Source organism: Cyanistes caeruleus, chromosome 3 (genome assembly GCF_971803275.1).
Source record: "Cyanistes caeruleus chromosome 3, bCyaCae1.hap1.1, whole genome shotgun sequence".
NCBI classification, from domain to species: Eukaryota; Metazoa; Chordata; class Aves; order Passeriformes; family Paridae; genus Cyanistes; species Cyanistes caeruleus.
In genome coordinates, this window is record NC_141703.1 from 88,093,951 (window position 1) to 88,118,866 (window position 24,916).

The window sequence follows — 24,916 nt, forward strand, 5'->3', positions numbered from 1 at the left end:
AGTGGTAAAACCTTAATTCAGTCATGGCAAGCATCAGTACGATCTGTAGAGCCTACAGAGCTGCTGAATGACAAACACGAGGAGTAAGTCCATCCACATTAGTTACAAACGATCAAAACTAGGCTAAAGGAAGAGGTGAAATGTAGCTGCAGCCTTTGCAGAACAGCATCACATTCACGAGTACATCAGGGGCTGCCAGTTTTACACGGATGCTGAAAGATATTTTTCATGTTACCGGTTGTATGTAACCTGACAGAACAGATATTACAGACAGGCTGGAGCAACCCTCAGTCCCGGAAATAGCAAAAATGAGGAGAACAGAAGTATGGCTGTGTCCTAGCACACAAATGAAGCAATACAGTGGCAGCATTGCAGTGCCCAGTGTCTAAACCCATCAGCCCCTCTGTATCGTTATGGAACGCAAGAGGAGCTGGCAAAAAATAGCCTGAAAGACCATAAACTGATCTTTCAGCTCGCTTTGTCTGCAGCACCAGCATGTCAAGCTTGTAGCCTGTTATCTGTGTCCCACATACGAACGGTTCATGCTAGGCTGGTAAGTCTCCCCTCTTTCCAAAATGCTCTGGAGTTCCTTCCTCCCACCCTTGCCTCCCACACTGGGCAGCCCTGAAACACACAGGAAGGAGGTTTCCAGCCTACAACCCTGAGTTCCAGGGTGAAACAATGTCAAAAGCTTTTGTTCTTCTTGTTACCTTGGGGAAATATGCTTAAAAGTGAATATAAATTAAAAGTGAAAGTGAGAAAGGGCTGTGGGCCTGATAAAAGCCTGGACAGGGGCAGCTGCCCACAGGGTGGATGAAGATGGGGCCGGACTCTCTTGGGTCCCACACAGAACCCTGACTGAGCCTTAGACCATGCACAAAACTACAGAAATTTAGGGGTCACCCCACCTTGTTGCTGTGGGAGTACAGAGCCCACTTCACCCGGTTGTTCTTGGAAGCAGAGCTGGGCAGGGGTGTGTGGAAGGTCCTCTGGCCAGTTTGGATTTCCCAACACAGATGCAGCACCAAAGCCAGATGTTGCAGCTGTTTTCCCCCTAGGAAGCGTGCTGTGGGCTTGTTCAGGGTGTTGATGCCCATCAGCACAGGTAGGGAAGATTGTATTACACAGATCTTGCTGTAATTGTTTCCAAGACAAGTGCTATAAACTCAAAACATTCAATTAAACTGGGTAAGTAACTGAACCACAATAAGGTATGGCAACTTCTGAGTTTAAGGCAGCCAAATAACTGGAAATCTATCTCATGGAAATCTATCCTTTCCTCATCAAAGGAAAATATTTTAAAATCTTTTTTTTTTTTTTTTTAATCCATTTAATCTATTTGGTCCTCACAAACAGTAAAAACAAATTAAACATAATCACATATATCCCATATGGAGTTTTGTTTTGAGGGAAAATTAAGATTTCTGCTAACTAAGAAACTTCAAGTTACAAAGGAAGAAAGGAGTTAGAGCTAAGATGGGGAACCTTAGGCACATTCATGGTAAGAATGTGTTCACTTGTCACACAGAGAAAGATTTCAGGGAGGTGGTGGCTCATGGGGAAGCTTCATGCTTTAGCATCAGGGGGCACTGGGCCCACATTGCCTAACCAGTGTCAAACAGCCTTCTTCAGACCATGCAGGCAGGAGGGTTGGGAATCACCTGCAGAGAGAGCCCCAGCACCTAACTCCCTTTGCAGGATCTTCATCTGCATCCCACCTCTCCCCTTGTGGCCAAGCCACTGTGGGGAAGTGGCAAACATGGAGTTGGTGAGCACTGGTTGGGCCAGGCTGCTCAGCTTGGGAATTTGGTGTGGTGGTTCGCCTGGCTCCTGTTAGGAGGGGATTACGGCTGTCAGCACGCAGAAGAGGGAATGAGAAGTCCTGCAGAGGTCTGTGTGTTTGGTGATGGTATCATCCACATGTTTCTGTAGCGCTGGATGGTTTGCTTGATCCATGCGGAGGATGGATAGCACCTGTGGAAGAGTAGTGTGCTCTTTCCTATAATTTTTCCTCCTTGGAGCTGAGCTAAACGAGAGCATCATTGTCATGTGGGCAAAGGTATGTACAGGGAGAGAGTAAAGGGTGTGTGCTGCTGATGGCTGGAGAGGTAGGTGGGATTTTTATGTGTGCAGGAACACGGATTACACAACAGCCTTTTGGGATATATTGGTCTAGTCTTTGCTGGCAAGGCGGGAGTGAGGGCACAAGAGATGCAATTCGTGCTGCGGGGTGGCTGCACTGGTGTTGTGCATGGTGGAACTCTGCGGGAGTTTACAGTTTACCGGGAGAGATGGACAGGACTGCACTCTTTGTTGAGATTAATGGTGTTATGAAAATGCTCATCAGAGGATAAGGCAGCGTTATGGGATGTGATTTCATTTAATGGGAAATTAATGATACAGTTGCATGTGTGTAATTGGAGTATACTTATACGTATGGACCGTTCCCGTCTGTGGGGATCAATGATGAGTTTCCTGGTGGAGGGCGCAGCAGGGAGCAGGGTGATGGGTGGCGGGGAGGAATGGAGGACATGGACACACGTGTGTCACACAATCACAGATATCCAAATAAGGTTGGAAAAGACCTCTGAGATCATCAAGTCCAACCTTTGACCAAACACCACCATGGCAACTAGACCATGGCACTAAGCACCGCATCCAGCCCTAAACAACTCCGGGGATGGTGACTCCACCATTTCCCTGGCAATCCATTCCAATGTCTGATCAGCCTTTCCATGAAGAAATTCCTCCTGATGTCCAACCTAAGCCTCCCCTGGCACTGCTTGAGACTACACACTCTCGTCCTGTCGCTAGTTGCCTGGGAGAATGCGTATCCCTGGGGTAGGTAGTTCTGCAGGTACCAGCAGCCAGGAAGCTTCGAGGTGCAGGGGAGTCACCGGACTCACTGCGGGCTCCCCACACACAGGCTGGCGGTGGCAGTGGCCCGCCGGGCACGGATAACCTTGGAGAGGTCCTGCGGCTCCGCGGGCGGAGCGTGCGGGATGGGCACGGCAGGACGGGGCAGGGAAGCGAGCGGGGCGCTCAGCCCCGAGGTCGGGGGCGGTCGGCGGTGGGAGGGCGGTGCCCGGAGCCTGTGCCCGGGGCCGGTGCCAGCGCGCAGGAGGGAGGGAGGTGCGCGGAGACCGCGCGGTGCCAGGGGTCGGCCCCGTGCCCCGGGCCGGAGCGGGGGCTGGGCCGGTGCGGGCCCCGCGGCCCCGGGCAGGGCGAGCAGGGGGCGGCGGCGGAACCCGCGGGTGCGGGGCGGGCGGCCGCGAGTATTATGGGATGCCGGGCTGGACGGTGGCTCCCGGCGACTATTATGGGATGCCTGCCTGGGCGCGGGGGGGGGGGGGGAGGTGTGACTATTATGGGATGTGCGCGCTCGGGGTGTGACTATTATGGGATGTTCCGAGGGGGGGGGTCCTCACAGTGCGCCCTCCCGCCCCCCCCCACCGCGCGATCCCCGCGGGAGGGGGACGTGCCTATTATGGGATGGCAGCCCCAGGAGGCGCGGGGGGGCGCCCTGCCCCGGCGCGCGGGGTCCCGCGCGGGGCGTGGGGGGGAAGGGCAGTATTATGGGATGTTTCTTGGTGGGGGTCAGTATTATGGGATGCCGGAGCGAAGGGGTGCGAGCGTGGGGGAGTATTATGGGATGTTTTTCGGGGTGAAGGTGCGGGGGGTGGGGGGGACAGTATTATGGGATGTTACCGGCGGGAGGGGTGGTTATTATGGGATGCCGGGCCGGGCAGTGAGTGGGAAGTTCTGAGGGGAGGGTGAGTATTATGGGATGTCGGGGGGGGGAAGGGGGTGTGTGTTTGCCGGGGAGACGGGGGCGGGGCCTGTTGCCGGGGTCCCGGGGCATATTATGGGATGTAGGCGGGAGGGGGCGGGGCCTAGCCGGGTTTTTTTCCCCTTTAAGAGGCGGTGCCGCGGCCGGAGCCATTTTCCCTTCAGCGGCGGCAGCGGCGAGAGAGGAGCCGGGGTCCGGAGCCGGGTGAGGAGTCGGGAGGGAACGAGGGCGGGCAAGGCCATCTGCCGCCTCCCGGGGCGTCCGGGCCAGCAGACGCGTCTCTCCGCCGGACGCCCCGTCGGCTCCGGCCGCAGCTCCTCCGGGGACGCGCCGTCCCCCTGCCCGGGTCGCCGCGGGACGAGTCCGGCCCCTCTTCCCTTGCCCCGCAACCGCCTCGCCGGTGCCCGCAGCCCAGGCCTGCGCCGGCCCCCGGGAACGGCGGCCCCTCGCCGCACGCCCGCCGGACTTCCCCGGCCCCGCCCCGCGCCCCCGCCCGGGAGACGGTGCCCCCCGCCCCCGCCCTGCGCCGCGCAGCCCCGCTCCGGGCGGGGGCGGCGGAGCGGGGCTGCCGAGCCCGCCCGGCCTTTTGTGTGCGGCCGGGGGCCGGGCAGGGGCAGGGCCAGCGCTGCAGTGCCAGCCCGGGGCGGGTTGGGGCTGCTGGCCAGGGCACCGCGCTGACAGCCGCCCCGCTGCCCCCAGGGCTCCCTTGGAAGCCCGGCTGCCTTGCTTGCCCCGCTGCCTTCTCCTGGTCCAAGGCAGAAACAACTGAGGGCACCCGGCTGCAGAGGACAGGAGAGTTTTCCTTTAGGACAGCTGTTTTGGCTTCTTCGCCAGAGATGAGTTGCTGACTCAGTTTAATATCTGGTGTCTTCAAAGCCTGCTTTATCACAACTCTAAACTGATATTTGCTGCCAGTGTTTCTATTATCCATGGGCTCCAAAGACAGTAAAGTTGCTGTCTAAGCTTTCTCACAGATCCTCTTAGTAGCACTATTGCTTGGGAGAACGGAGTTCAGGTTTGCTGTAACTTTCTCTTTCTCTTTTCAATGAAGTACTGGTCAGACTGGCAAGAAGACGGCAACCTGTGTAAGCCCAGGCCTCCCCCAGTGTGGAGGACATGGCTTCGGGCATTGGATCTCCATCGCCATGCTCAGGGGGCAGTGATGATGATGAGATGGAGATCCTGTTGAACAACGCTATCCCCCAGCATCCAGGTATGCCGAGCCTGCAGGGCATGAATGTGGAGTGGGGATAATTTTGGTTTCAAGCTGAATATGTGAAATGCATGATGTGCTGGGGAATGTAATTTTTTTCACTGTTTTTTCTGCAAGTCACATGTATGTTTTTGAGATCCGAGTCCCAGGGTTACTTTGAAGTGAGAGGCTTACGGCTTTGTGTCAGGTGGAACTGACTTTGTTCCAAGCCATTGCAGGTTGTCAGGGCCTGTGCTTGGAGGAGGTGTAGAGCGTGCAGACAGTGTCCAGTTCTGATGGGGTACCAAAATGCTTGTGTGTTTCAATTTTCATGAATGGGCAGGGGGAAGAGGGGGTAGTATGTGAAAGGGCAGGTTGCCTGGCTTGCTTTCATCTGGGAACTCAGACCAGCTGACGTCCAGAGAAAACTGCCCTGGGCTGTTGCGTGACCCACTTTCCTTCATCACCACACCCAATTATTGAGGTTTCTTACGATTCTTGCTTTGTGCTGCTTGCTCACCTTTGCTTTTTTTTTTAGTCTGTGTATCTTGCTTTTTCCCTTGTATTTGCATCCTCATCATCAACATGAGGCTTGGGTTAGAGCCCTAGGAATTCTTCTGGCTTGCTTTTTTTTTTGTTGCTGCTGGTGCTGCTGACCTGCTCTGTGGACATGCATCTGGATTCTTCAGTTCCTTGTGAAAAAAGACTGATGTGTATATAGTCATTTGCAGGATAAGTGTGGGATTTCCTACTAAGTCATGCTGGAATGTTGTAGTGTCATGTAAGATAAATGTAACTGGAGAAGGGGAGGTGTTGTGGAGTTTTGGATTTTTGTTTGGCTTTTTTTTTTTTTAAGCCTTGTCTCTGGAGTTTTCTGGCACTTCTGAGATCTTGGGAATGGGACTATCAGTAATAAAAGTCTTTATAAAAAACCGGGTAAAATCACTGAAAAATGGAGAGGTTTAGGTGATACCTTGGAAATGGTGGGTCATTAGAAGCTGTAAGTCAGAACTTGGGTGAGAAGATGCATGATCCTTGAAGGACCTGGTGTTGCAGCACCATGGGAGCAAAGAGACATCCATTGGTTGGGAATATGGCAGGGGCCAGGTATGGGACTTCAGGTTCTGAAAGCTCTATCTCTGCTGTTTCAACCCGGGCTGCGGTAGCTCCTCTGACCTGTGGTTTCCTCCATCCTGCCCAGCTCGGGTGGTCAGGAGGCCATTTTCCCTTGGAGGGAGAAGGAGTGACTCTGACTGTGTGCAGTGGGCGGGGCGGCAGGGGAGGGCGGGTGGCCGCGCTGCTCCCGCAGCCTGCCACAAAGAGAAGGAAGGTTCTGTCTGGCTGCCCCTGCCCCTCCGGCCAAGGGCAGCCAGGGAACGGGGGCACACAGATGGAAGCATGCACTGGTGCTGGGGAGCTGGCGTGTGTTCTGGCCAGGCAGTCAGCTTGCTAGCTGCTGGGGCTGGGGGAAGGTTCTGTCTAATCTGGATCAGAATAGAGTTGCTGAGTAACAACTTTCCTATGGAGGAGGAAAAGTAGCGGCTTACTGGCCTGTATTTTGCATGCAGCTGTAGGATGTTCTGTACTGCTGAAAAGGCTAGATGGTTTCTTTCCTGGAGATCCATGGACTGAAACATTATCGTATTCAGGTTCTCAAATGCATTTGCTGTTTTGCCCCCTTTAGATGTGGCCATCTGTTTTATGCTCTTTCCTCTTCTTGTTAAGTTATGGCAAAGTTCTTGTCCCTGAGTTCTGAGTGCAATTCTGCTTGGAGAAGCAAGATTCTGGAAATAGGTGGTGTTGGGAGGGGGGAAACCATGTTCAGTGGTACCTTAAGATACAAGTTTTGAGTATTTGTTGTGAGCAGAAAGAATTGTAACCACCTCTGTTTGTAAGAATGTAGCAAGAAGCAGACAAGTGTGAAGGGGAGCTAAACTGTAGTGCACAGGAGGGGGTTGAATGAGACATGTCACCTCTTCACATCCAGAACCTGAAGAAGAGCCAGAGGAAGAGCTTCTGTCAGAGGCTGACACTCCCAAGATCAAGAAGAAGAAGAAGCCCAAGAAACTGAAGGAACCCAAAGTGCCCAAGCTCAGCAAGCGTCAAAAGAAGGAGGTAATAAGGATGCCTAAGGTCACACTCTAAAATATGGATATATGTAGGGTGAGGGTACTTACTGTTATTGTTGGCCAATAGCAGCAATCTTTTGAATGAATCCTGTAGAACCTGGGGAGATAGCAGTGTTTAGTGTTTATCCAGGGTATTTTCTCATGCCTGACCTCTTCCTCCCTCCCCAGCTGGGGGACAGCTCTGGTGAGGGGAATGAGTTTGTGGAGGAAGAAGAAGAGGTTCTGCGCTCTGACAGTGAGGGCAGTGATTATACCCCTGGGAAGAAGAAAAAGAAGAAATTAGGACCCAAGAAGGAAAAGAAAAACAAAGCCAAGCGCAAGGAGGAGGAGGAAGAGGAGGAAGAAGATGATGACTCAAAGGTAACAAACTACCCTGCTGACTGCTTGCTTCTCATTTCCATGTATCTGATTTGGGGGATCATTGTGCTCTCCCTTTGTGATTGCACAGGGAGTTGGGACTGTGCCTTCCACTAGACCCTCTTGACTTGACCTTTTCCCCACCTTGCATTCTTCCCTCTCCACTGCTTTAAGCACACATGGAATTTATATTGAATCCAAATACTTTTCCCATTTCCACTGATCTGCTATTGTGGCTGTATCCTATGGTAGTGATAAGTGAATGCAGGGGAAAAAAATTCCCTGGGTCATCTGTGGAATGTGGTAGATGTGTGGAAGCTCTGCTGAGAGTTGCCATGATTCTCTTTTTATAGGAGCCAAAGTCATCTGCTCAGCTCCTGGAAGATTGGGGTATGGAGGATATTGATCACATCTTCACAGAGGAGGATTACCGCACACTCACCAACTACAAAGCTTTCAGCCAGTTTGTCAGGTGAGTGGCAAGCCTACACTTGAAATTACTTGGGAGTGGGAAAAGAGATGGGACAAAAACTAGATTCCTTGGTTTTGAAACATCAGTACACACTAGTGTAGTACCTATAGTGAAAACTGAAGTAACAGTAAAGTAATTGATCCCCAGCTTTTTTGTTTTCAGTCATTGAGATGATGCAAGTTCTCCCAGTCCCCTTTCTTCCCTACTATGCTAAATTCCATTTCTTTTCTCCAAGCCCCTGAACATTTCCATATTTCACACAGAGTGAAGGATGAGAGTGAGGAGATTCATTGGCTGTTGCAATCAGATTAGAAAGGAATGTAGTTTCAGATAGAGGTGCTGATGGGGCTGGAAGTGGGGAGGAATAATCTAGACTTCAGGGTGGTTCAGTAACCTTTCCTTCCTTTCTTAACTGTACACAGACCACTTATTGCCGCCAAGAACCCTAAAATAGCAGTGTCGAAGATGATGATGGTACTGGGAGCCAAATGGAGGGAGTTTAGCACAAACAACCCCTTCAAGGGAAGTTCAGGTGCATCTGTGGCAGCTGCTGCAGCTGCGGCTGTTGCAGTAGTTGAGAGTATGGTGACAAACGTGGATGCTGTCCTGCCGCAGCCCCCCGTAGATGTGCCACTCAGGAAAGCCAAGACAAAGGAGGGCAAAGGTGAGATGAAGAGTCCTGGCAGGAGGATAGAATGTGAGTGGTGTCAAGTCAATAGCCCTTGTGACTTTGCCTCCTGTGTTCCCAGGACCCAATGCCCGGCGGAAGCCAAAGGCCAGTCCTCGTATTCCTGATATCAAGAAACCTAAAACAAAGAAGGTGGCACCACTGAAAATCAAACTGGGAGGATTTGGTTCCAAGCGTAAAAGATCATCAGTAAGTGATGTTCCTTTCTTGACCTTGTGAGGAGGGAGGTCATGATGTGATAGTAATGCTGGGGTGTGTGTCTGATTGCTGCCCCCCCAGCATGTGTGTCTGAGTAACAAAGCTTTTCTCTTACCTACCTCAGAGTGAAGATGATGATCTGGATGTGGAGTCAGACTTTGATGATGCCAGCATCAACAGCTACTCTGTTTCAGATGGATCTACAAGCCGTAGTAGCCGCAGTCGCAAAAAACTCAAGGCTGGGAAGAAGAAAAAGAAAGGTATAGATACTTGGCAACAGTTGGAGACAAGCACAGCTAAGTGTGTAGAAAGATGAGAGAGATGTCTGTGTGAGAATTTTGATGTTTAACAGCATACTTGAGGGATAATTGATTGTGAAGGAAGAACTTGATATTACTTTGAATAAGGAAAAGGTTTTCAGAAGTTCTTTCACGGGTTCTTTGTTAGGGAAACAGATGAAGTGCTGGGTTTTCCTGGCCTTATGTGTACCTTTTATTTCATGGGTGGAAGGGGGCACAAAGGGACTGGTTTTGCTCCTATTTCCAGGTCTTCCTTCTTGCCCTGTTTACTTACACAGAGTAAGAGTTCTGTATTTTGGATCTCTGGATGGCTAAGTAGGCTGCTGGGAGAATACCCTCCCTGGCTGTAGGAAACCTGTACCTGTGGCTTGTACTACAGTAGCTCCTCATCACCCTCTGCAGGTGAGGAGGACTCCACAGTGGCTGTGGATGGCTATGAGACTGATCACCAGGACTACTGTGAGGTGTGCCAGCAGGGAGGAGAAATTATATTGTGTGATACCTGCCCTCGTGCCTACCACATGGTTTGCCTGGACCCAGATATGGAGAAAGCTCCAGAGGGCAAATGGAGCTGCCCACACTGTGTGAGTATTGGATTCCCAAATGGTGCAAGAGATCATGTATGAGGGGGATATCAAGTGACTTGGGGCTGTTTCTGTGGTAATGAAATAATCGCTTTGTTTTTCTGATTTCCCTCTCCCATAGGAAAAAGAGGGCATTCAGTGGGAAGCAAAGGAGGATAACTCTGAAGGTGAGGAAATCCTGGAGGATGTAGTGGGGGATGCTGAAGAAGAGGATGACCACCATATGGAGTTCTGTAGAGTCTGCAAGGATGGAGGAGAGCTGCTGTGCTGTGATGCCTGTCCTTCATCCTACCACATCCACTGTCTGAATCCCCCGCTGCCTGAGATTCCCAATGGAGAATGGCTGTGTCCTCGCTGTACTGTGAGTTTCTGCTAGTACCATTCTCCTATTGCTACAAGAGGTGATTGATCTAATCCCTTTGGATCATCATATTTCTGTGGAAATACACAGCCCTTTGGAGACTCTCTCCTCATACACTTTCATCATAAAGCTTAAAGGCACGACTTTTTGTAGGTGAATTGTGCCTTGATTGATTGCTTTCTCCACACAGTGGGAAGAACCAGGCTACAGCCTTTGGGTCTCGTGAGATTTGTCCACGTGCAGGGTAGTTGAGCAGTTTTTGGTCCAGCATGCCAAGGATCACTTTTTTGGGGTCCTGTCTGTGTGCAGAAGGAGGAAAACAAGTGCAAGCAAATTCAATGCTTAAAGTAATTTAAACTGATGCTGAGACAAACTGGTTTTGTAAGCTTTGTAATGCTAAAGCCTTTCAAAGTAGATGGTAAGGAGAAATACCACACATTTTTTAGGAGAAATAGGTAGTATAAATGGTGTTAATTGCTTTCATTAGGTGATAAAAACCTAAAGATGACAAGCAAAAGAGAAGTTGGTTATATTGGGCCCTTAATTCTACAGCAAAATATTTTTTGCACAAACTTTCAATGAAGTCGTAGTTGGGCAGACTATTGGGCTCGTCGGGCCTAGCAAATTCTGTTTAGTGAAACCGTAAAAGCGACTCTGTTTCTGCTTCTCAGTGCTTCTGTGTTAGAGTACATGCACTGTGATGCATCAAGCTCTGTTTAACTTCCCAGTGCCCAGCTTTGAAAGGAAAGGTGCAGAAGATCTTGATCTGGAAATGGGGTCAGCCCCCAGTTGGCCCCGCACCACCACGTCCTCCTGATGCAGACCCTAATGCTCCACCCCCGAAGCCTCTGGAGGGTCGGCCTGAGAGGCAGTTCTTTGTCAAATGGCAGGGCATGTCCTACTGGCACTGCTCCTGGGTGTCAGAGTTGCAGGTGAGTGGAGGGACCTAACCATGGCATAAGGGTGGACAGTTGAGGCTCAAACATCTACTGACTGCTTGTGTCCTGACTGCAGCTGGAGTTGCACTGCCAGGTCATGTTTCGTAACTACCAACGCAAAAATGATATGGATGAGCCACCTTCGGGAGACTTTGGAGGGGAAGAAGAGAAAAGCCGAAAGAGAAAAAACAAGGACCCCAAATATGCTGAGATGGAGGAGCGTTTCTATCGATACGGGATCAAGCCAGAGTGGATGATGATCCACAGGATCCTTAATCATAGGTAGGGGGTGTAACAAAGAGGATTTTCAACAAAGACCTTAAGCAAGGCTAAGGGAGAGGGGATGAGCTAAACTGCGGTATGACTGGGAGAAACAGTGGGAGTTCTTTGTTGGTATGACAGACATTGTTCTGTTTCTGCTGCTTCACTGAGTCCTTCCCTTCCATTTGAATGGATTGGGGGAATACTGCCATCTCACTCTGCTTGAGACTTACTGGTTTCTTCTGCAGTGTGGATAAGAAGGGGAATGTCCACTATTTGATTAAATGGAGAGACCTACCCTATGATCAGGCATCCTGGGAAAGCGAAGATGTGGATATTCAAGATTATGACCTCTACAAGCAAGCCTACTGGAATCACAGGTAGGAGAAGTATCTAGAGCTTTCCCTTCCCTCAAGAGAAAGTACTGCAGTATGTCAGCCTCTAACGTTGCCTGGATCAATAGATGAAATGGGCAAGAAGCATCTTCTTGTTGCTGACTCTTTACGCCTTTGGGCAGGGACCTAGTGCCTCTCTACCAGTTCATTAATGTTCCAGCCATGTTCTCTTGAGCCTGTTTGAGTTGGGTGATTGCCCTCCTATTCTCTGCAATAGTTTTCTCTTGATCTGTCAATGAAAAGCTATTAAACTTACATGTACTTTGGACTGTGTCTGCATAGGGAGCTGATGCGAGGTGAAGAGGGCAGGCCTGGTAAGAAGTTAAAGAAAGTGAAGATGAGGAAACTGGAAAGACCCCCTGAGACTCCCACAGTAGATGTAAGTTACTGTTCAGCCATCTGACAGAGCTGCTTATTTTGGGGTGCCTGCAGGTAAATAGAAAACCAGAGAGTGAACAGCATATGGTTTAGAGCTTCTTCATAGCCGTAAGAATAAGTGGCACTAGACAGCCTTCAGACAAAGGTCCACTGTGTCCACTGGGTTGGACTCCCTAGCTCCTGATGAAAGGGGTTTACAAAAAACAATGGCTTCTTGTTGGATGTCTTTGGCCATTTGGAAATTTGGTTTGGTGCTAGTCTGGTTGTCATCTGTGAAGCCTCGTCTGTACTAGTGAATATAAGAGTTGCTAAGAAAGGACTCTTGTGAGTTATCTAAGTGAGTAAAAGGATTCCAACTCTTCCTTCTTTCCACTATAGCCAACAGTGAAATATGACCGGCAACCGGAGTACCTCGATGTAACAGGGGGGACCTTGCATCCCTACCAACTGGAAGGGCTGAATTGGCTGCGCTTCTCCTGGGCCCAGGGCACAGATACAATCTTGGCTGATGAAATGGGTCTGGGAAAGACTGTGCAGACAGCAGTGTTCCTGTACTCCTTATACAAAGAGGTGAGAGCAGGGAGGTCACTGCCCAGGGAGATTCTGCCTGTATTAGTGATTGCAGTCATCTAATGCTCTTTATTTGTAGGGGCACTCAAAGGGTCCCTTCTTGGTGAGTGCACCACTGTCCACAATCATCAACTGGGAACGAGAGTTTGAGATGTGGGCCCCAGATATGTATGTAGTGACCTACGTCGGTGACAAAGACAGCCGGGCCATCATCCGTGAGAATGAGTTCACTTTTGAGGATAATGCCATACGTGGAGGCAAAAAAGCGTCCAGAATGAAGGTACAGAGCTCTGCTGTAACACAAGCCTGAACTGAAATGCACTTGACTGACTTTCAGGAGCTGAGATTCAGATACTCTGCTGTCCCTGGGAACTGAATATACTTGTAGTTTCCAAGGGGAAATAACTGCAAATTGATGACAAGTGGGTATTTAGACCCTTGCTATAAACTGTTTTAAACACTTCTGCTAGTCTGAACTGATTCAGTACTGGGGAAAGATAGTTGATGAATGTAATACTAACCCTAGGCAGGTCCCTCTGTCTTCCCTACTTAACCTGTGAAATTGTGCATCTTTTCTACAGCCCTAAGTTGATGTCAGAATTACCACTGTGTGTAAATGACAAATATACAAAAAAAGTGTGAACTTTTTTATCCTGAGGAATTGGCTGACAGGCCATACCCAGACATATAAGATAATGCATTTTGTGCCCAGACAGGAAGGAAGAGCCTGACCTAGGTGGCTCTTTTTTGTGGAACTTAAGTCTTCCTAGTAAAACCAAGATGGAAGCTAAAGCACTTTCAGTGGCAGAGGCAGATAGGCTAATTTCCTTCCTTTGAAATGGAACAGCCTTTAGTACTAACAGTAATAAAATTTGATGGTAAACTTCTTATCTTGTGAAGTCCTAGCTTGCAGATGAGCCACTCTTCTCCAAATCTCAAAATCTCAATTCTCTTAAGATGCCTCTACTCACTACTTGTTAAACATTTCTGCTAGAGTATTTGGTATCTGTCCAAAAGTAGCAGGTACTGGGGGGGTTGAGGAGAGCAATAAGAATAAAAAGGCTAAAATGGTTTGGGCATCATTTTGAATCTTGTGACAGGATGAAACAAGGGGGTATGAAAGTTTTTGATGGGTTGTTGACCACAGCTCATCAGGATAACTTGATGGAGGAGCACTGCATCTTCTATCCCATTACATGTTCATCCTTTTCCTTTGCAGAAGGAGGCTGCTGTCAAGTTCCATGTGCTTCTCACCTCCTATGAATTGATCACAATTGATATGGCAATACTAGGCTCTATTGACTGGGCCTGTCTCATTGTGGATGAAGCTCACAGACTGAAGAACAATCAGTCTAAGGTACAGAGAAGCATAGATGGTTCATGGGCATGGCATATGTTGCAGGGGAGAGAGAGCTCTTAGTCATTTGTTCAGTAGTAAATTTGATGTATTATTAAAAAAGAAAAATCAACAGCCTGCATTTGGAGATCAATCATCATTAGCAACAACTTTACTTATACAGATCACTGGTTAAACCAGCTTTCTTTCCAAGTGAATGGGCAATTGGTGTAGACTGAAAAACAGAAAAGCCTGGATGTGGTTGTTGCTCTCAAATACAAAATGATTTCTAAAAGCAGATCACATACCTGCACCACCTCTATTCTGAAAAGGTTTACTATGCTGAGCATAAAACATGCTCCGTGAGCAGAATTACCCTGCTTCCAGAGTAGGCTTGCTCTCTGCGTTCATCTGGCTTTGTAGCACAACTAATGAGGTGTTACAGAAATTGATGGTGGGCAGAGGTGTTCAAAAATGCCAAGGTAGGTGCTGAGAGCCATATAGCTACTTTAATATGAGGCTGCATCTTAACTAAGCTTGTTTGAATTGAGTAGACTTGACTGTACTTTGTTAATCCAGCCCCTCCATAGGCCTTCTGCCTTAATTCTGGTATTGGTTTGTCTGTCTTCAGCTGGATTCTAGTGCTCAGTATGCCAAAAACAATTACTATTGGAAAGCTGGTTTTAGAGGTTCTTGGAGACTATAAGACAAAATTGCTGCTTGATTTTTTGTTTGTTTGTTTTGTTTAAATAGCTTTAGTGTTTTGGATCTTGGCATGAGGCATCTTCCTGAGGCATCACAGCTGTGCTTGCAGTTCAGTTTCTAGATCTTATTTTATTGTAGGCACTAAGACTGGATGCCATTCTATGCTTAGCATTGAAACCATTGGAAGTAGGAATGAATGCTTACTATTAATATTCATTAATTGAAAGAGGATGTAAAGGCTCAAGGTTACACTATGACACTATGCAGAGCCATTAAATCTTTTTCTACAGCAGTTTCCTGTCCTTTAAGAACAGCTTTTATAGGTGTTTGGCTGCAAGATCCATATGTCAGATGCTTCTTGATAAATTTGAGTTATCTCCTGAAGTTTTGCAGATATAATTAGTAACTTCCACATTTGATTCTGAAAGAAGAATATTTTTAAGTATAACTACATAGAAAGATAAATCCCTGTGGAGACCACTAGAAGTACTCCTCTGGTGCAGTAACCAAAACATAAGCAATTTGGTTTTTGTTTGCCATCTAGTACAGCTGTTTTCATTAAATTTGACCTTGTATCATGCTAAGTGTAAGATAAGCAAAGAAGTGGCCAAGCTCATAAATAAATTACTGTTTTACCATCAGTTTGTGCAGGTGAACATAGTACACTTGTGCTTTCCAGTGCAGTACTTTAACTGCTCACTACATCTGTCTGGAATTACTTCATTGTTGTGAAAACCAGTGCAAATTACCTTCAAGATACATTGGTAAACCCTTAGCTCTTTTTCTCCTCTGCTTGTTCAGAGCTCTGGAACACGGCCAGGAGTGATATGAATAGGAAGAGTGACTTGGTTATTTCTAGAATTCTCAGGGCAGAATAGTTGTAGGAATGTGGAACACTAATTTAGCAAGAAAAAATACATAGTACAGCAGTCTAGAAATGATTTGTGGTCTGAAAGAGATTGTAACTTGTAAGAGCAAAGGAAACCTACTAGCACCTGATGGCTCAGAGGATTTGCTGCAGTCATGATTTAGCTATGCAGAACAATGATCCAAATAAGATCAGTCTAGTAACCCTGACTGGAATGTGAACTACTTGGAACTCTTGTCCAAACAGCTGATGTGATCTAAATTGAACCCTAGATTGGTGTCAACTTTCTTTCTAGAATTTTTTTCTTTGTAAGCCTATGACTTAATAAGCCGCTGATGTATTTGTGTGTGGGTTTTGGTTTATTTTTCCACTTTCTTCCCTATTCTCTCCAGTTCTTCCGTGTGCTGAATGGTTACTCCCTCCAGCACAAGCTGCTGCTTACAGGAACTCCCCTGCAGAACAACCTGGAAGAACTGTTCCACCTGCTGAACTTCCTGACGCCCGAGAGATTCCAGTATGTCTTGCAGTGCAAGTCAGCCTGCCTGTCTTGTCGTTCCTTTCCCCTCGCTTGCTCTTTTGCTCTTTTTCCTTTGTGCTGTTTGCTGAGTGTCTGTTTCCCTGCAGTAACTTGGAGGGCTTCCTAGAAGAGTTTGCGGATATTGCCAAGGAAGATCAGATCAAGAAGCTGCACGACATGCTGGGCCCACATATGCTGAGGCGTCTCAAGGCTGATGTTTTCAAGAATATGCCATCTAAGACTGAACTCATTGTCAGAGTGGAGCTGAGTCCCATGCAGAAGTGAGTGTGGGGGTGAAGAGAGCACTTGCTGTTGAGAACTGTTTCTCTGCTCTGCAGTTTCAAAGAGGATGCTGCAACAGCCTTATCCTTACTCTACAGGGTTTTCTGTGCAGTGGGCTGCCACTAGAGCAGAGGAAGGACTAATCCTGTGCTCTGGTGTAAGGGATAAAGAGATAGTGAGTGGCACTGGCAGAGCCTAAGTAGTTGGCAGGTAATGCCAGTAGCTATGCAGACTTCAGCAAGGGAAGAGTAGGTTAGTTATTCTCATGACAACTGTCTGAGTGGTTTTATTTTCTTTGTTTTCAGGAAATATTATAAATACATTTTGACAAGAAACTTTGAAGCACTGAATGCACGGGGTGGTGGTAACCAAGTCTCGTTGCTCAATGTTGTTATGGATCTGAAGAAGTGCTGTAACCACCCCTACCTCTTTCCGGTGGCTGCTATGGTATGTCCAGTCACTTATTCTGTATAAGCAAATTCCCTGCTGGCTGTTATCAGGAAGCCACTTAGCTGCCTAGGTGAGGCATGGAGGGGTTCCCATTTCTCTCTTTTTGCTTCTGTGTATTTTTTCCATCCTTCTTTATTTAGACCCAACATGCTGGAAGGCCATTTCTTTTCCAGCACATTTATATGACAGGTAGGAGCTATCTTCTGACTCATGTGAGCTGGTGAAGACTGTAAGAGTAGGGACTAAGTAAGAAAAGAGGTGGCTCTGTAGGAGTCAAATTGCAAGAGAACAGGCACAGGCTAGCACTGATGTTTCATACAAGCAGTGCTATACCTTGTGGTTGTGCCAAGCTAAGTGACCAGGTGTGAGCCAGCATCAGCTGGGGACTGAGACCAAGTCACATCCCTTCAAACTGTTTTTGTCCCTTGCCCCTTATTCCCTCTTTCTCTTTATTTTTAGGAAGCTCCAAAAATGCCAAATGGCATGTATGATGGTAGTGCACTTATTCGAGCCTCTGGAAAGCTGTTGCTGCTCCAGAAGATGTTAAAGAACCTGAAGGAAGGAGGTCACAGAGTGCTCATATTCTCTCAGGTATACGGAGAAAAACCTCTAGGCCTGGAATACAATCAAAGAAGTCTGATCTGGTGTCCATCTGTCCCTCACTCTTCTGTGGTGGTGTTTTTCTGATATGCAGATGACTAAAATGTTGGACCTTCTAGAAGATTTTTTGGAACACGAAGGGTACAAATATGAGCGGATTGATGGAGGAATCACAGGGAACATGCGTCAGGAGGCTATTGATCGCTTCAATGGTATATAGTCTCCTACTTTTTCTGTAAAAAAAAAAGATTGCCTTGTATGTGCTTAATGTTCACTGTGGGATTGGTGTGCCCTAAGTCTTCTGTTGCTTTTCTGGAATCTTAAATTAGTAGCAATTCTCTGTCAGGTGATGTGGGTCAGTTACAAATCCTTCTTTGAGTACTGCACACTCCCTTGATTACTTTTGTTCTCTTTTTTTAATCCAAGCTCCTGGAGCTCAGCAGTTCTGCTTTCTGCTTTCAACTCGAGCTGGGGGTCTTGGTATTAACTTGGCCACAGCAGATACTGTGATTATCTACGATTCAGACTGGAACCCCCACAATGATATCCAGGTGAGTCTGAATGAGATCACTCATTATGGAGTAATCCCTGAGGAAGAGGAGAAATTAAATCATCAGAAAGAGTGAAGGAGTGTGAGACTTCCCCTCTAGAAATGTGCAAAATTAGAGCAGTGAGGATTGGTAGAGATGGGAAATGAAACAGTGGAGGGATCTTCTAGGGCACAGTCTTCACTAACACTAAGAGCTAGCATGAAGGCAGAAGAGAAGCTTATGGAGGTAGTTGGGGTGTATCAGACTACTGCTTGTGCAGCTCTAGATTATTGTGAGCACATCTCTTTTCTAGGCCTTCAGCCGTGCACACAGAATTGGACAGAACAAGAAAGTGATGATATACCGCTTTGTGACAAGGGCCTCAGTGGAGGAACGTATCACTCAGGTGGCCAAGAAGAAGATGATGCTAACTCATCTGGTAGTGAGACCAGGGTTGGGCTCCAAGACAGGCTCCATGTCCAAACAGGAACTTGATGACATTCTCAAATTTGGCACTGAAGAGCTCTTCAAGGATGAGGCTACTGAGGGGGGTGAGTACCTGGGAGTAGAACTGAAGGGGGTGGGGAGATCTGGCTCCTTTAGTGAGAGACTGTAGACACAGTGCTGATTATAGCTCTAGAAAGAGGGTCTAGGGTGGCATTCCCTTTCATAGTCCATTGAGATCCATACAGCAACAGTTCCTGTACTCTTCCTTCAGGGGATAACAAAGAAGGTGAGGATAGTAGTGTCATCCACTATGATGACAAAGCGATTGAGCGTCTATTGGATCGGAACCAGGATGAAACAGAAGATACAGAACTTCAGGGCATGAATGAATATCTCAGCTCCTTCAAGGTGGCCCAGTATGTGGTTCGTGAGGAGGAGATGGGGGTGAGTATGCAGTGGATGTCAGCTAATACATTCTTCTGAGTGATGGAGGATCAATTAAGTTAATTTAGCTCTGAAACTTTTAAGCAGGCAGGCATATATTTGCTATGACAGGCTGGGACTTGGAGCATAGGGTCCTAAATTTCTTACCTCTCTGACAGGAGGAAGAGGAGGTTGAACGGGAAATTATTAAGCAGGAGGAATCTGTGGATCCTGATTACTGGGAGAAACTGCTCCGTCACCATTATGAGCAACAACAGGAGGATCTGGCCAGGAATCTGGGCAAGGGCAAACGTATTCGCAAGCAGGTTAACTACAACGATGGCTCGCAGGAGGATAGAGGTACAAATCCACAGGACCCTGAGGGAAAAAGGGGTATAAGTATATGTTGCTGGGAAGTAACGGAGTAGCGTCTCAGGCTCACGTGCTGTATTTCTTTCAGACTGGCAGGATGACCAGTCAGATAATCAGTCAGACTATTCAGTTGCTTCTGAAGAAGGAGACGAGGACTTTGATGAGAGGTCTGAAGGTAAGTTCTACTGGAGCCAGAGTTGCTGGGTTGCTTTGAGTGTGGAAACAGTTGGGACTTGGGCGATTTATATGTTTTGTGGTGCTCCCTTGCTGGGACAGTATTCACACAACAATATGCTGTGCCTTGTCTCTTTACTTAGCTGCATTTCTCTCTTCAGCAGCTCGTCGGCCTAGCCGCAAGGGCCTGAGAAATGATAAGGATAAGCCTCTGCCTCCCTTACTGGCCCGTGTGGGAGGGAACATTGAGGTAAGTTGTACAAGGGGAAGGCATTTGCATCCCAGCTGCTCCTGTATTCCTCTTGCCATATCTGTCTGTTCCTTCATTCTAGGTGCTGGGTTTCAACGCTCGCCAGCGGAAAGCCTTCCTCAATGCTATCATGCGCTATGGAATGCCACCTCAGGATGCCTTCACCACTCAGTGGCTTGTTCGGGACCTCCGTGGCAAGTCAGAGAAAGAGTTCAAGTGAGTCTGCATTAGGCAGGAGTGGAAGACTGACAGCAAGTAGTCCTTTTGGGGAGGAATGAGAATTGGGCCTTTTCTTGGAGACTACATTTCCTTAATGCATTGGTTGATTCTTGGTGGGAGAATGAAGTATAAGCTGGAATTGTTGCTAACTCTCCTTAACCTGACTCTTCAGTCACCAAAAGCAAATGCTTTTATAGGAGTAGCATGGCTCTACAAGCATGTAATGAATAATCTCCCTGAGTCTTTCTTGGGTTTATGATTGTTTCTGGCTCAAGACTCTTGAGTTAGCTGTGTGTCCTCTATGTACGTAGTGATTCTGTTAGGAAATTCTCCCTTGAAGGGGCCTGGTGCCCCGGAACTTGCTACTATGGGTTAAGAGTCTCGAGGTAATTTCCCTTACATGCTGGAAGGGGTCTGACAATGCATGCCTCCAGATAATGCGGTTTATGGACTAATTGCTTGTCTCTCAATCGCTGCAGGGCCTATGTCTCGCTGTTCATGCGCCATTTATGTGAACCTGGAGCTGATGGTGCAGAGACCTTTGCAGATGGGGTTCCACGGGAAGGTCTTTCTCGACAGCATGTCCTTACTCGCATTGGGGTCATGTCACTTATACGCAAAAAGGTTGGTGTCTAGCAGAGCAATGTGGCCTTTGCTGGCCATACAACTGTATGTAGTCACTGGGGACTTGAGTTAGAGAGTGACCTCTTCTTTCACTCCTACTTTTGTTCTGTGCTCGGTGGCCTGTCTCTACAGGTGTAAGGATTGTATGACTCCTCCAGTGATACGTCTTTCTCTGCCTCTTGTACAGGTGCAGGAGTTTGAGCATGTGAACGGTCGCTGGAGTATGCCAGAACTGGCAGAGATAGAGGAGAACAAGAAACTTTCACAGCCCAGCTCACCCTCTCCCAAAACTCCAACTCCTTCGACACCAGGGGATACGCAGCCGAATACACCTGCCCCTGTTCCTCCACCTGGTGAGGGCTCCCCTCTCGTACAGCCCCGCGTCCTGACCTTACCCTGGCTGTTCCCCTCACCGGAACTGTGGTGGTGGGGTCTGGAGGTGGACGCAGATCAGCTTACTCTCATGTTAGGAGGGCTGCCAAAGACATGTGCAAGCCCTTAAAGGCAAGAGAGGACACTGGCTTTCCTGCAATGAGCTGACATCAGTGATGAAGCCCAGCATTTATAGTGGGCAGGAAAAGGGGGGGGGGGGGTCATGTTAATTCCATTTTGGTGGGCCTTATCCCTGAGAGCAAAGGAGAAGTGGGCTTGGTAACAGGGAAGACCTTACTGATTTGCTTCTCTTTTTGTCTGCTGTGCTGCTCTGGCGTGGGGAATACACAGAAGATGGAGTAAAAGTAGAAGAAGGAGCTACTGCTAAGGAGCAAGGAGAGCCATCTGAACCAGAGAAGGAGCTCACTGCCTCTGCTACTGAAACAGAGGCTCCTATGGAGGTGAGTTTTGGCTTTTTTGCCTTGTAATTTCTCTTGCAAGTTTCTGTACTTCTGCCCCCTCTTCATTTCAGCTGAGGCAGAGATGCGTTTTTAGAGTGATACTTGAAGATCTCTGACTCTGGTCCTCAGAATTGGTCTCGCAGTTTTGTGTGTCTTTGCTTTTCAAGTGACTATGACTGTATTCTGTCATGCACTGCTATACTTTTGTCTCACTGATTGCTGTCCTCAGCAGTGTGCTCAAGCTGTGGAAACACCACCCCAGGAAGCAAAATCCCCGGTGAACTCCACAGAGGCAGATGAAAAAAAAGCAGAGGAAACGGAAGCAAAGGAAAGACCAGATGAACCAATGGAAGTAGAAAGCAAAGGTACAGAGCACTTCATCCCAAAGAATTAAGCTTGAATGTAGAAAATCAGTGGGAAGTTACAGAATAGTATTGGCTTTCACTGGCTGAAGAACAAAACTGTGGACTTGCTATGTTCTTGTGCATCTCATGTTCCCCTTCTTTCCTGCAGCTGATGTGGAGAAAGTGGAAGACAGAGCAGCTACTGAAAATCCCCCTGACCCTCCTATAATCACTCTGGATGAGAAAGGTGAGGCATGATGACTCCCTTCTCTACCTTAACCCTTCTTTTGCAAGGATTCCTCATGGGTCCAGTTTGTTGTGTTGTCTGCCATGTTTGTTTTAATAATTTCCTGTGTGTACAGATGAGAAAAAGGACGATGATAAGAGAGATGTGGTGATGCTGCAGAACGGAGAGATGCTGAAGGAGTCAGTGGATGAAAGGCACAAGAAGGCAGTAAAGCAGCGCTTCATGTTCAACATAGCAGACGGTGGTTTCACTGGTATGAGATCTTTATCTGCTTGAACTTGTTTATAAACTCCTGCTTATGTTTGTGAAATAACTTCCAACCATTCTGGTGTCTCTTGCCTTTCCAGAACTACACTCCCTCTGGCAGAATGAAGAGCGGGCTGCAACTGTCACCAAGAAGACCTATGAGATCTGGCATCGGCGTCACGACTACTGGCTCCTTGCTGGGATTATCAAGTATCCTTGCCGTGACAGATACATTCTCCCACCTTGTACATGATTTGTCAGGGTGAAAGTGACCCTGCTGAATCTGACTGGAGTAGGTTAAGTGAGAGAGAGTGCATTATCTTCTTCACAAGAGTGAAAGTGATGGTGGGAGGGGGAGCTTCCTGCAGCACAGTTATGACTTAGCAGGACATAGTTCTCATTCCTCTTCCTTGGCTCCTGTTCATCCCCTCTCTGTACCCCTTTCCCCAGTCCCTCTGGAGAACAGTACTGCCTGGGCTGTGTATTCCCTTGTTTTCACTGCCTTTGTTTGCCTGAGCTCATCCCATCTCAGTCATGGCTATGCCCGTTGGCAGGATATTCAGAATGATCCACGTTACGCCATCCTCAATGAACCCTTCAAGGGTGAGATGAACAGGGGTAACTTCCTGGAAATAAAGAATAAGTTCTTGGCAAGGAGATTTAAGGTAAGGATTTCTCTTTAGTGTGATAACTGCCTGGATCTCTAAGAACAAGTTCTTGCAGTTCTGAGTTTCCACCAAGAAAGTGAAAGATTTGTGCAGTGCCTTTTATTTTAGGGGTAATAAAAAAAGCAATATATCTCAGGATCATGCAGTTGCTCCATGATAGGAGCTCCCTTTTTTCTGGAAATGGTATTGGGAAGCTTGGTTCAGTGCTCTCTACCCAAATGTTTATTGAATAGCTGGTAAGCAGGAGGCTTGAGGTTCAGGCAGCTGTTTTCACCACAGCTTTTGCTTGGTCTGCTACAACCCACTCCATGTGCCTGAACAGAACTCTGGGTTGCTGAAATGGCTGATTGATTTCATCCTACTTCATCCTCTTTAGTAGTGAACAAAACTCCACAACCATGGGAGTGATTTAAGATCAAGTAAAAGCCATGTAGGTCTCAGTCTTGGGGCAAAACATTGATTGACTGTAAGACTGAATGATCAGTTCTGCACTGACAGTATTCCAGCTGATTTCTCCAAATGCTTACAAGACTTTGGACTCTTTCTATAAGTAGGATGGAATATTTTTCCCTTGAGTTCAAAGGGTAATCTTCATCCCATTTACCTCATAGAGAATGTGTAACAAGAATCAGAGAAGGAAAGAAAATACTAGAGGAGTTGCAGTACCAATGCACCCTGGTTTTATTTTATGTCTGACTTTGCTTCATGAAGCCCTTACTGTTTTGGGCTACTCAGTAAAACCTGGAGAAAAGAGATTCAGCAACACAATCTCAGCTTACGAGATGGTGGGGAATTGGATTAGGAGAGACTGGGGGTGCAGACAATGCTCCCTCTCAGGCAGCTGCCGAAAGAGTCATTCCTGCCCCACCTTGCAGCTCCTGGAGCAAGCACTGGTGATCGAGGAACAGTTGCGGCGAGCTGCCTATCTGAACATGTCCGAAGATCCATCTCACCCATCCATGGCTCTGAACACACGTTTTGCAGAGGTGGAATGCCTGGCTGAGAGCCACCAGCACCTATCCAAGGAGTCAATGGCTGGGAATAAACCAGCCAATGCTGTGCTGCACAAAGGTAATGCGGTGTGTTAAACAAGGGTGGGATAGGTGTTCAGCTGTGCTGTCCCCTCTGGGGTGTCCTTTTCCCGTCCGAACAGATGTCCCTTTCTCTTGTAGTTCTGAAGCAGCTGGAGGAGCTTTTGAGTGACATGAAGGCAGATGTGACTCGCCTGCCTGCCACGATTGCCCGCATCCCACCTGTGGCAGTGCGCCTTCAGATGTCAGAGCGCAACATCCTCAGCCGCCTGGCCAACCGCAGCAGCGAGCCCCCACCACCGCCCCCTCCCCAACAAGTACGTACCCTCTCTGGTCAGTAAGGGAGTTCTGGGGAGAGGTGGCCTCCGTGGGCCAGGCTGGGCTCTGGTGACCAGCCCGTGAGCCTCAGGTCCTCCTCTGTTGCCCTACAGGTGGCCCAGCAGCAGTGAGTTCCTGGCCCAGTGCTGTTGACCTTTCGGCCAAGCTGAAGTGACCCCCCCTAGCCCACCCCTCCACACTCTACCCCTCTGCCTGACATTCCTGACTGGGTGCTGTTTCCCTCCATGGAAGCTGCTGCTCAGGTCTCTGGAAGGAGAAGAAACTCCTTCCTCTGCAGCCAGCCCGTTGGAGCAAGGAGTGTGTTTAGGAGAGAGGGGGATGGATGTATGATGGACTCTGTATATAGTGACTGGAGGCCCCAGCGCCATGTCTGTTACATGGAGAACCTGGCTGCATTGCTCGTTGCCTCCACCTGGAATTCCAGTTTTCGTTCTTAATTTTATTTTGAGTTTGTTTACTGAGACAAGTGCGTAGGCAAGACCAAGCAAAAGCCAGGACAGAGACAAAGCTACCTCCATCAAAATCCTTTTTAATACAAAAACTGACCGGACTTGTCAACTAATAAGCAGCTTGAAGACAGAAGCAAACAACAGTGAAAAACCAACAAAAAACAGAGCAAAACATTGATAAAACTGAAAAATAAAGTTTCCTTGTATTTTACTTTGTTGTCTCTATTATCATGAGTGTACTGGGGGTAAGTATGTGGTCTCAGTATTGAAAGAAGAGGTAGTCATGTCTTTCTGCTGTATCAGAGCAGCTTTTGGGGTATCCTCTGAGAAGGGCAGTAGATACCCTAGCC

At 47.9% G+C, this 24,916-nt stretch overlaps 1 protein-coding gene and 1 non-coding gene across 51 annotated transcripts; both read left to right on the forward strand.

The window, feature by feature from the left end:
• Window positions 1–3,036: 3,036 nt before the first annotated feature.
• On the forward strand, window positions 3,037–24,777 carry CHD4 (chromodomain helicase DNA binding protein 4). 50 transcript variants are annotated; one of them, XM_086882737.1, is made up of 41 exons: window positions 3,057–3,132; window positions 3,920–3,994; window positions 4,842–5,003; window positions 6,970–7,097; window positions 7,280–7,471; window positions 7,822–7,940; window positions 8,363–8,604; window positions 8,690–8,817; window positions 8,951–9,086; window positions 9,528–9,709; window positions 9,831–10,070; window positions 10,799–11,002; window positions 11,085–11,290; window positions 11,518–11,649; window positions 11,947–12,043; window positions 12,421–12,612; window positions 12,692–12,892; window positions 13,832–13,969; window positions 15,914–16,035; window positions 16,146–16,319; window positions 16,626–16,767; window positions 17,230–17,361; window positions 17,465–17,582; window positions 17,797–17,921; window positions 18,214–18,451; window positions 18,619–18,791; window positions 18,950–19,130; window positions 19,207–19,317; window positions 19,478–19,566; window positions 19,649–19,782; window positions 20,265–20,409; window positions 20,597–20,762; window positions 21,133–21,242; window positions 21,475–21,607; window positions 21,756–21,833; window positions 21,949–22,086; window positions 22,181–22,289; window positions 22,612–22,744; window positions 23,623–23,818; window positions 23,920–24,095; window positions 24,210–24,777. In XM_086882737.1, exons 3-41 carry the CDS (start codon window positions 4,907–4,909, stop codon window positions 24,225–24,227), a joined length of 5,775 nt encoding a protein of 1,924 aa, XP_086738863.1. In that variant the 5' UTR covers window positions 3,057–3,132; window positions 3,920–3,994; window positions 4,842–4,906; the 3' UTR covers window positions 24,228–24,777. The 50 variants fall into 50 exon arrangements, with proteins under 50 accessions (XP_086738849.1, XP_086738873.1, XP_086738877.1 ...); XM_086882720.1 differs by having other exon boundaries at window positions 19,231–19,317; window positions 21,472–21,607; window positions 23,920–24,111; XM_086882727.1 differs by having other exon boundaries at window positions 19,231–19,317; window positions 19,481–19,566; window positions 21,472–21,607; window positions 23,920–24,111.
• On the forward strand, window positions 20,790–20,928 carry LOC111944214 (small Cajal body-specific RNA 11). Its single transcript, XR_002871218.1, has one exon.
• Window positions 24,778–24,916: the final 139 nt, after the last annotated feature.